At 37.2% G+C, this 12552-nt stretch overlaps 1 protein-coding gene across 1 annotated transcript; it reads left to right on the top strand.

Moving 5' to 3' along the window:
- The first annotated feature begins 2274 nt into the window (after positions 1–2274).
- On the top strand, positions 2275–12437 carry LOC121738062 (zinc finger and SCAN domain-containing protein 4-like). The gene is made up of 6 exons (XM_042129881.1): positions 2275–2461; positions 3026–3145; positions 3224–3235; positions 9452–9590; positions 10290–10456; positions 11879–12437. The coding sequence occupies exons 1-6, from the start codon at positions 2315–2317 to the stop codon at positions 12212–12214; spliced, it is 921 nt and encodes a 306-aa protein (XP_041985815.1). The 5' UTR covers positions 2275–2314; the 3' UTR covers positions 12215–12437.
- Positions 12438–12552: the final 115 nt, after the last annotated feature.

The raw sequence follows: 12552 nt of genomic DNA, 5'->3' as shown, positions 1-12552 counted from the left end.
TGTAGCTGCGGTTTTTCTTGATCTAAGTAAAGCATTTGACTTCGTTGATCATAAGAGATTATTAGATAAATTGGAAAAATACGGTATTCGGGGAAATGCACATAAATGGTTTAAATCATATCTTACAGGTAGGAAGCAGTGTGTAGAAATAAGTCACATTGAACAAAACAAAGAAATATCGTATAGATCAGAATATGAAGATTCTGAATGCGGAGTACCACAGGGTAGCATGTTAGGACCAAATCTGTTTTTAATGTATATAAATGATCTGCCAGAAATAATAAAATATGACTGCAGTATGTTTGCTGACGATACCACTCTGTTGATAAAATGCCCAAGAAATATATTAAATGACGAATTGCAAAATGAAATAAAAAATGTTACAAATTGGCTTCAAACTAACAATCTTAAGGTAAATCTAGAAAAAACAAAAATTATTAAGTTTTATAAAGAAACTATAGACGAAAATAAAAGTTTAGAAAAGAAAATAATGCCAATTAAATGTGTATCATCAGCTACTTTTTTAGGGATACATATAGATAAAAACCTGAATTGGAAAATACATATAGATAATACCTGCAATAAACTTAATAGATTCATATTTGCGCTTAAAAGAATAAAAAATATTGTATCTAAGGAAGCCACCTTGGTAACTTACCATGGTTATGTCTCCTCATCTCTAAGGTACGGTCTGATACTATGGGGCAATTCAGTGGATGTGAACAGGGTATTTATAGTACAAAAAAAATGTATACGAGCTATGGCAGGAGTAGACAATTTCACTCATTGCAAACCGCTATTTCAAAATTTTAAAATTCTGCCACTAGCTTGTTTGTATATACAAGAATCTTGTCTTTTTGTAAAGAAGCATAGTTTTTTATTTGAAAATAAAGGCAATAAAGAAACCAGAAACAAAAGAAATAAAAACAAAATAAATATACCAACACAAAAATCAGCATTAAATAGCAAAAACGCTTACTGTATGACGATTAAAATATACAATAACCTGCCAGACAATATAAAAAATGACAATAATACTTATGCTAAGTTTAAGAAGGCGCTATTTGAATGGCTATTAGAAAAATGCTATTATTCAGTACAAGAATACTTTGACGATATAGCAGTAACAAATAAATTTAAATTTACTTTTAATATATAGAATAGGCATGTGACAATATAAGACAATAATTTATTCGATCCAGATTACATTTTAAGAAATTATGACATTTATATTATTTATTTTTTATTTAACTTGTAGTATGACATTATTTAGAATTAATTTATCGGTGTAGTATGAAATGATTCCGACATGTATGTGATTCTTGTGGACCTGATTAATTTAATAATTATTATACATATGTAATATCTAATTCTTTTTGACATATAATGTAATTAGGTTTTTAATGAAGACAATGATAATGAAATGAGTTCAATCTAGTAATATGTTATAAAATGATAAAATATGTTAATGATTTAAACTTTTCAAATAGTTAAATAGCGACGGTTGCATGCTCATTAGAATAATATAAGATTTAAATCAAATGTTTAAAATAAGACAATATTTCCACGCCAGTGAGGCAGAAATTTTGATACTATAACTAATTATAAGAACCATTGTTACAAATTTCTTGGAAATAAATATACTATTCTATTCTATTCTATTCTATATTTTCATTTATCATTTATGTCACACTTAACAGTACATTGAAATTTTTTAGAAACACAACCCATATGTAGTCAGTGATGCCAACCTGCAGATAATTTCAGATCGGTGGGGAACCAATAGAAAATCTAGAAGTGTCTATCGTCTGGTGGAGATTAAAAATAAGAAAACAACCCATTACGCTCGTTTGGCTTCGCCCTAAGTTTTGTAAACTTTTCACGAAAAAAAAATTTTTTTTCTGCCATATTTTACTTGACACTGGCCATGGTTAAAAAGCCGAGCGCCATATTATGAAAAAAAACAAAAAGAAGATGAAGAAAACATGGAAACACTTCACTTCATTTTTTTTTGTTAATTCGACACTTCACTTCACTTGTGTCTTGACTCTTGTTCACAGACTACTTTATTATATAAGTACCTACTGGAATAGAGACCTCACTCTCTTTATTTTGTGGAAGCCGCAATAAAGCGCCATCTGTAACTTTACAACGGTCTAGTACTATGTTACCGTGTCAAACATATAGGTATACTAGTTAAAACGTAGTGATTATATTCTCTTTGATACTAGTAATCTGTGGTGTCAATTGTCAAATATTCCAAGATTGTACACGTTGGCGTGCATTGAGAAACGAAACAAACACGATTATTATTATGAAGAAAAATGTTAAAGATTTAAAAGAGTTAAAAATGTTAAAGAAAACTTGTTGCTGTATATGCTTATCTATCAATAAAAGAACTGTTAACATATTTCATAGAACGGATCTGCTTTACTTTTATGAGCAACTGGCAAATTATAAGGTACGTAAACAGATGCTCGTAGTGCTAATGTACGGATAAATGTTTTCTGAGGCTCCGGTCGTAACTGTTGGCCAAAGTTTATGGTACGCGCGAAGTTTCATTATCTGGAAATCGAATACTTATCAAAATTAAAAGAACCCCATTATCTGATCTCTCAGGCTTGGAAATAATTTTACAGATATAAGTAAAGGGAGGTCGGTTTTTATCCATGTGTGATATTGTAGGGTGAGACTACAACATACCTCTAATATTACAATAATGAGGCCAATACTATTGTTAGCCAATAGTAGTACCTACTTTACAAATGTTAGGGCGAAGCCAAACGAGCTTTATGTGTGAGTCGTGAGTCGCAGATTTTTTTTCATACAAATCACGACTCACAAAATTACACTCGTGTGAATCAAACAGGACTTTTGTATGAAACTGAATGCAGCAGAATTCTGCGTGGCAGAAATTCTGCGACGCACAACTCACAAATTACGCTCGTTCGGCTTCGCTCTTAAATGTAACATATTATTTTCTATGTCACTCATACTATGATTTGTGTTTTTTTTTCTATAATAGGTTAGGGACTGCGAGTGCTGGATGTGTTACATCTGCCAGACAAGACTGCAGCAGTGTCACCGGCTGCAGAAGTTGGCCTTACAGACACGGGGCCTTGTTGATGGTCTCTGCCAGAATAAGGTACTTCAGAAGTGAATCTGTAACATAATAGTTAAAGGGGACTCTAATACATACTAACACTTTGTTGTATGTTTCCAGGCTAAAGCGCAGGTTAAATACTGCTTGCATATTGTTTAAAATAAGGGTTGATGTTTTTAACAATTCATTTGATTTTAAAAAGTTTATAAAGAAAGTTATCTCAAAATACTATAAAAATTAAATGAGGTAATAGCCATTTATATAAGTATTCATAACATTTCCAATTTATCTTCAAATCTGTCATACTTACTGCTACAGGGACAGTTAAAGTGCACCTCTTCCATGGCGGATGGTATATTTTAAGCTATTTTTAATGTAAATATATATATTTTTACTCGACTGCCAGGAGGGTTATGTTTTTAGCGCGTATCTTGTATGTATGTATTATTCTTTATTACCTTGTATCTCCAGAACGGATTTTCCGCTAAACGGATTTTCACATTTAAGGTATCGTTAGAGTTGTCTTGATAGCCCAAGTGTTCTTAGATAGGTGACATTAAAAAAATAGCGGATGTTTGACGCCATAATATTGTGAGGTAAAAAAAAATCTACCAAGCATATCGAGTGGGGTATCAAAGGATTTTAAACGACGAATAAAATGACATTTATCGATTTATTGCCCCTGAAACCCCCTATATACTAAATTTCATGAAAATTGTTGGAGCCAATTCCGAGATTCCAATTATATCCTACTAATATCCTACTAATATTATAAAGGCGAAAGTTTGTTTGGATGTATGGATGTATGGATGTATGGATGTATGGATGTATGGATGTGTGGATGTATGGATGTGTGGATGTGTGGATGTTTGTTACTCTTTCACGCAAAAACTACTGAACGGATTTTAATGAAACTTTAAAATAATATAGCTTATACATCAGAATAACACATAGGCTATAATTTTAACCGACTTTCAAAATGGGGGAGGTGTTATGTTTGTTTTCTTATATTCAACGATTACTCCGCCGTTTGTTAACCGATTTTCAAAATTTTTCTTTTGGTATATAGGGTATCATCCCAATTTGGTATTATATTCACAAAAGTGGTGATCTGATGAAGGCTCCATAAGTAATTGAGGGAACTCCTCAAAACTTATAGGGAAACATGTGGTGACTTTGGTTTCGTGAAAAGTATTCTAAGCATATGCTACCAACAAGTAAGTTTTTGCACCGAAATATACCTGGTATACCGTGATTCGGAAGGTGCTGAGAGAACTTTCGTCAATGTATGTTGATTTATATATGTACTTGGTTGCAAATAAAAATTTGAATTTGAATTCTTTATAGATAGATAGAAGTTTGGGAGTTTCGGCGTTGTTTTAAGAACAGAAAGCATATGCTACTATGCAAATTCAATTCAATTCATTTATTTCAAATTTTCATTCATAGTGTTAGTGTCCTTATTCTAGTGTTAGTAAAATATAAAAGAAATTGGAATTACATTACATAATATTGTTAAAAATTAAATATATGGGAACCGGGCTGTTGGAGCAGGGAGCTGCACCCAATGCTTCAACAACATGGAATCCCACCTGCTACCCAACACATTCAGGAGTCTGTTTGGACTGTTTTGCACACGCGACCAAAGCGAGGCACATCTCTTTCTAATAATTGTCTGAAAACAGTCTGTATGTGCCTCAGCGAACATAGATGAAGCGCTACAATAACGCGACAGACCAAACAGCATCCTTAATATGTTGTTGTACTGGACTTTGAGCGTACTGTATGAGCGCTGCGTAAATCTGACCCATAGGCTACACGTGTAGAACGACTGACAATACGCTTTAAAGAGCGTTATTTTTGTGTCCCTGCTACATCGTGCGAATCTACGTGCCAGCATATTACCGCGCTCACATAGCGCTCTACGCTCCCTCTCTATGTCCTCCGTATCTGATAGAGAGGCGGTGACCCAGTGACCCAGATATTTAACTCGGTCGACTATTCCCAGCTGCACACCGCCAAGAGTCACAGGAGGTACACTTCTGCGACTCCTGTCAGCGCCTGCATTAAAAACCATAAATTCGCTTTTATTAGCGTTATACCTGAGGCCATGTTCCACCGCATACTCTTCACAGACACGGAGAAGCCTGCGCACTGATCGATGGGCTCAACAGCACCATATCGTCCGCATAACTTATATTATTAATACAGACGCCGTCAACGTGACATCCTACGTAGGTGCTGTTCAGCTCACCTATCAGCCGATTCATGTACAGGTTAAAGACGCGGGGCGAGCTTATCCCCCCCTGTCTCGTCCCACACTCCAACCCGTACACCTCAGAAAACACTCCAGCCCATTTTACACTACTTTTCTGATGACCGTACCAGTACTGAAAGAGTCCAATCAGTTCCTTGGGCAGATTGGTTTCGTCGCCAAGTTTTTGCCACAATTTGTCGTATGACATTAAATCGAATGCCTTCGACAGGTCCAGGAAGCAAGCGTATACCGGCGTTTTCCTGGATGTGTAGTACTGCACAGTCTGCTTAAGACAATAAATGGCACTTTCAGTGGACAGGCCCGGCTGGAACCCAAATTGAGAATCGTTCATATCTGTATGCAGTTCCAGCCTTTTGTCAAGCAGACTGTCCAGTACCTTGGCAGTCACAGTAGCCAGTGATATCGGCCTGTAATTGGACAGGTCGGAGGCATCCCCCGTCTTATTTTTTATAATAGGCACAACAACTGTAGACATCAACGTCTGCGGCAGATATTGATGACTCACACACAAATTAAAAAGCATAGCAAGTATTCGCGGCAAGTGCACCCCAGCATATCTCAAGTGCTCGACACTGAGACTATCGTGTCCCGGAGACTTGCCTCGACGCATTTTTTTAATAATAGAGGCAACCTCTTTAGCACTGAATCTTACCTTTACTTCCTCGTCGGCACTTGGGCCCCATAGCACTCCATTCCGCCGAGGAAGAAGAGAGGATATCTTGAAGCACTTTTGGAAAGCACTCGCTATTCCAGCAGGATCACAAATACCAGCCACAGACATTGGAAGGCTCGGCTTAGGATTCAACTTACTGGTATTTTTCCAAAATTTTGAGAAATTTTTTTCAGAATGATTTTTAGCTATTATGTCCATTTTAATTTGTAATGCATTATCTTGACTGTATTTTTATAAAAATATGTGCGAATCTAGAAAATATTTTAAGGCTAAAAATATTTTCTAGATTCGCACATATTTTTATAAACAAAACCATGTCTAGGTTTGCCCAGGGAAACCCAGAATTGAAACCATAGACGAGCCTCCTTATGCGCACTACTTACATGTCTATTCCACCCTGTTACATAATTCAGTTTCCTAAGTTTTTTCTCCCTATAACTATTCTCAGCAGACTCGCTTAAGGTACATACAATACTACTGTACAATCTGTCTAATATTAATCTGTGTTCAACGTTTGTACATATTTTGTCGGCACACGTAGATAATTCAGCAGGAAAATCAATTAGTCTTAACCTATTATTACATAAATTATTACACTTTTTTATTTGATCACTGTCTCTCTCACCCCATATTACTTTATTATTAATAAACGAGGGTGCCTCAATTTTGGTAATAAATTTGTTTATATTACACACTAATTTCAGCGGGAAGTGGTCAGGCCAAAAAACATTATACAATACAGAAATACGAGGGCTGCTATTTATGTATCCGGAATTAAAAAAAGAAACAAACATATATTATTTAATATGGTTTTATTGCTTTTCAAAATATTCGCCGCGATGTTCGACACACTTTTGCATACGCTGGAACCAATTTTCATAGCACTTTTTCCATTCTGATTGAGGTATCTCCAAAACGTGCATTTTGAACGCATCAACAGCCTCTTCGCGGCTCGAAAAACGTTGACCACGTAATTTGTTCTTCGCGTATGGAAATAAAAAGAAATCGTTAGGTGCCAAATCAGGGCTGTACGGCGGATGACCAGTCAATTCGATCTTTTGACCCTCCAAAAAATGAGTTGTTTCAGCTGAGATGTGACAGCTAGCATTCTGCGTTGTCGGTTGTCCTTTCTTATTTCTTCAAAGACTTCTGGTAAACAAATGGTCGTATACCATTCAGAATTAACCGTTTTACGATTCTCTAATGGCACTGTAGCCACATGTCCATTAATTCCAAAAAAACAGGCGACCATTTGCTTCAAAGTACTTTTTGCACGAGTAACTTTTGGTACCACGGTTGTATTTTTTTATCATTTTTTTGCACCAATCGACACGAGCCCGTTTTTGATCGATTGTCAAGTTGTGCGGAATCCAACGCGAACATATTTTTTTTACAGCCAAATGTTCGTGTAATATCTTATGTATGCTCGTCATACTTATGCCTAAGGACGCCTCTATCTCGCGATATGTAACATGACGATCACGCATTATTAGTTCCCGCACAGCATCTATATTTTGTGGGACAACAGCTGTTTTTGGGCGACCTTCTTTATTTTCATCCGTGAGCATAGACCGCCCACGATTAAACTCACTGTACCAGTGATAAACAGTGGTTTTTGATGGTGCTTCATCTCCAAAAGTTGCGGTGAGTTGAATAAAGCACTGTTGTTGATTTAGCCCACGCCGAAAATCGTAGTAAATCATTGCACGAAAATGTTCACGCGTTAAATCCATGGCAAATGAAGACACGCAATTTTCAAAATGACGCCACAATGGAAAAATAATTGACAGTCACATGAAACAAAATGTATTCTTCAACCAAAGAGTTCTATTTTCAAATGTTGTAATTACTTTTTAAATATTGTTCTTGTAAGTGGCCAGTTCCGGATACATAAATAGCAGCCCTCGTATCAACAATTGCGTCTCGAGCGGCACTAGTTACAATACAGTTATCGAGCCATCGCCTGCATCCGTGAGCTTCGCTCACAAATGTATAGGTGTCACTAAGTAACATATCCAAGTCAACGCAAGTCCACAGTTGTTCTGAACAGAAGTTAGAAAGGTCATGCGAAAACAACTCACCGGGGTGGGGGTTAAAGTCTCCAAGAACAAACACATATTCGCTGTTGCATGTGTCGATCAGAGCACTTATCTCACCTAGGCATTCCGCAAACAAGGGGAGGTTATCGACGTCGTCCGTAGGCATATATACAGAAATAACTAACACTGAACTGTTGTTACTGAGATGAATTTTAATAGCACAGAGACGAACACTATGACAATCAACTATGGAAACATTGGGGAACGCCGACTTTCTCCACAGCAATGCCACACCTCCGTGTGGTCTGCCCCGTAGCACTCCACTGGATGTATCCACAGCAGATTTCCCATGAAATGCAAAGCTGTGATGTATGTTCCCGAGACGAGGTATATCTTGCGGTAGTAGCCATGTTTCTTGTAGCGCCAAAATATCAGCTTCAACGCATAGGCCCTTCACACAGTCCATTGAGCGACTCACATTTTTACAATTAAACCTAATTATTGTAGTAGTGGTCATATCCATAAATTCTAATTATTGATTTTCTTGACTCTTAAAATCTATGAAGCGGCGAAAAGAAATTCCTTCGGCCCAAAATCACTTTGCATAAACAAAGATAACTTGCTTCTGGGTACGAATACTTTATAGGCATTATATTCCTTTTCAACCTTCATATTCATTTTCTCCAACCTAACATCCATTTCAGATTTTTTTCGTATGTAACTATGAATATCATCTTCGGTTACATCCTTGGCAATGTGATTCTACATTTTTCTATGTAGCCTTCTTATCATCCTGGCTCTGGCATGAAACTCGTAAGCAAAAGTCGTATCAATAAAAACTTGGATTCGATGCCTCCGACAGAATTAAATGCGATAATCTGTGTTTTTATCTGAATGTTACTTCTTCTGTCTATCTGTCTGTTAAACATAACTGAAATAATTTTGATGAAATTTAGTAAGCAGATACTTTGAGTCCCAGAAATGGATATAGTTAATACTCTTAATAGTATAGTATTTGTAAGAAAAATAATACAACGTGACATTTTAGTGGTTGTTTTCCCGCAGCAGAACAATTTACCTTTAGTAGAACTATCGAATCATGCAAGTTATTTTTTGAAAATTAAAAATATTTTGTAGGGCGTACTATGGAAACTTTATGCCGATAGGCGTGAGCGGTTATGACCCGGCCGAATTTTATTTATAATTTGAATAAAAAAAAATCTTCACAAATCTATTGTACTACTAAGAATCATCTTACTGCGGGAAAACAACCATTACACACAGTATATGGTTCCTACAAGACAACATATTTGTAGTAATTTTGTGTGATTTATAAAACATAATATTATATTTTATAGACTAATATCGACATTGGAGCAATTGGATCTCTGTTAGAACTATCAATCTATAAGATGAAAAATATTTCCACAACACATCCTACCGCAGATAATATAAAAGAGGAGCCGGACATAGAGTCTGAACAATACAGTGAAGACGGTAATGTATACTATACTGTACTTTATGTATTCATATTCCAGATAGGTCACATTAAGGCCGCGTTTCCACTGACGCGGAGCTGGGCGGAGAGGAGTTTAGCGGTGCCCGAATTGACCAATCACTATGCTCGAAATCTCCGCTCCGCCTCAATGGAAACAGCACGAGCGGGGTGGAGCAGAGCTGAGCGGATATTCATAATAAAAATACAGCGAGGCAATGCGGTGCGGAGGACTACGAGCATTGGGGTGCAGAGCGGAGGCCAGTGGTGTGGAGCGAGGCGGTGCGTGACTCGCGCGCAGTGCCTCAATTAATCATTCAATCAATTCTAAAATTATGCTCCGCTCCGCTCCATTCCACTCCACTCCGCTTCGCTCCATTCCACTCCACTCCGCTCCGCTCCATTCCACTCCACTCCGCTCCGCTCCATTCCACTCCACTCCGCTCCGCTCCATTCCACTCCGCTCCGCTCCATTCCACTCCGCTCCGCTCCATTCCACTCCGCTCCGCTCCGCTCCATTCCACTCCACTCCGCTCCGCTTCAGTGGAAATACTGACACGTTTTTCCGCTCTCCACCACTCCTCTCCGCTCAGCTCCGCGTCAGTGGAAACGCGGCCTTACAGTGTTCTGTTTGCTGTTTACTGCTCTGCTCCTTTTTACTTTGTGAAAATGGGGATAATGCAATGTTGATTTTTTTTAAGAAATAATTGAAGAACAAACTGTAGAAAATACGAATGGAGAAGATTATGTATCCGTGATAGAATTTGAAGATGATGATGTGCCGGATAGTGATGCTGTGTGCAAACAGGAACCATTGAGCGTTGACCGCATTGATGCTTGGCATGGCTCAAGGGTGCTTGAATTGAAATTAGTAAAGTTGAGTCAAAGTGTCATTGACAAGTATGTACGCCAAAGTGCCACCACGCAGCACACAGCCACAGAAGAACATGTTGGGGACAAGGGGAAGTGCGCTGGTGAACAGAGCGTAGAAAATGACGACAAAAAGGCACAGTACAAGAGTCATAAGGAACAACTCATCTGTGATGTTTGCTTAAAAATGTTTCCGACTAAAAGCAGGTTGCTAACACACATCCAGACACATACTGGTGAGAAACGATTTACCTGTGATATTTGTGAAAAGAAATTCACAAGAAAAAGCTCTATAAAAGGACACAAGCTAATTCATACTGGTGAGAAACCGTATGACTGCAATATTTGTCAAAAGAAATTTAGAAGAAAAGACAAGTTACAAGCACATTTGCTAACGCATACTCGTGAGAAACCATTTAACTGCAATATTTGTCAAAAAAAATTTGGAAAAAAAGAAATCTTAAAAAGGCACTTGCTAATTCATACTGGTGAGAAACCATTTATCTGCAATATTTGTCAAAAGGAATTCGGGAGAAAAAGCCGCTTACAAAAACACTTGCTAATTCATACTGGTGAGAAACCATTTAAGTGCAATATTTGTCAAAAGGAATTTGGGAGAAAAGGCTGCTTACAAACACACTTGCTAATTCATACTGGTGAGAAACCATTAAAGTGCAATATTTGTCAAAAGGAATTTGGGAGAAAAGGCTGCTTACAAAAACACTTGCTAATTCATACTGGTGAGAAACCATTAAAGTGCAATATTTGTCAAAAGGAATTTGGGAGAAAAGGCTGCTTGCAAAAACACTTGCTAATTCATACTGGTGAGAAATCATATAATTGCAATATTTGTCACAAGAAATTCGCAACAAAAAGCCACTTAAAAGGACACATGCTAATTCATACTGGTGAAAAACCATATAACTGTGATATATGTCAAAAGAAATTTGCATCCCGTAGTAACTTAAAACAACATTTAGTAATTCATACTGGTGAGAAACCATATAACTGTGATATATGTCAAAAGAAATTTGCATCCCGTAGTAACTTAAAAACACATTTAATACTTCATACTGGTGAGAAACCATATAACTGTGATATATGTCAAAAGAAATTTGCATACCGTAGTAACTTAAAACAACATTTAGTAATTCATACTGGTGAGAAACCATATAACTGTGATGTATGTCAAAAGAAATTTTCATCCCGTAGTAACTTAAAACAACATTTAGTAATTCATACTGGTGAGAAACCATATAACTGTGATATATGTCAAAAGAAATTTTCATCCCGTAGTAACTTAAAAACACATTCAGCAATTCAGTCAGGTGAGAAACCATATAACTGTGATATATGTCAAAAGAAATTCTTGTTCCGTTGTAACTTAAAACGACACTTAGTAATTCATACTGATGAGAAGTTAGTAAAGTTGAGTCAAAGTGTCATTGACAAGTATGTACGCCAAAGTCCCACCACGCAGCACACAGCCACAGAAGAACATGTTGGGGGCAAGGGGAAGTGCGCTGGTGAACAGAGCGTAAAAAATGACGACAAAAAGGCACAGTACAACAGTCATAAGAAACAACTCATCTGTAATGTTTGCTTAAAAATGTTTTCGACTAGAAGAAGCTTGCTAAGGCACATCAGGACACATACTGGTGAGAAACCATATACCTGCTATACATGCCACAAGAAATTTAGAAGAAAAAACAACTTACAAGTACACTTGCTAATTCATACTGGTATATACCTATAGCTGTGATATTTGTCATAGGAAATTCTCACAGTGTAGCTCCTTGAAATCACACAATATGCTTATTCATACTGATGACAAATCAACATTTGAGGTGCCATAGTTTGACTTCAGGATCCGTATAGTCCACTTAAAAAAGAAGTTGTAGAGTGCGTGAGCTGCAACTAGGGAATGCAATACCGGGATACCGGGATCCCGAAATACCGGGATCCCGCATGCATTTTGCGGGACTAATCCCGGTCGAAAATTTTACGCTTCTTTGTAATCCCGCCAGTCCCGCGGGACTGGCGGAATTACAAAGAAGCGTGATTCATACGTGTTACTCTGCAGGCGGAGGTGCG

The sequence above is a fragment of the Aricia agestis genome, chromosome 22 (genome assembly GCF_905147365.1).
Source record: "Aricia agestis chromosome 22, ilAriAges1.1, whole genome shotgun sequence".
In the NCBI taxonomy this organism is placed as follows: domain Eukaryota; kingdom Metazoa; phylum Arthropoda; class Insecta; order Lepidoptera; family Lycaenidae; genus Aricia; species Aricia agestis.
Note: the sequence above shows the minus strand (reverse complement) of the source record. Positions and strands in the feature narration are given on the sequence as shown.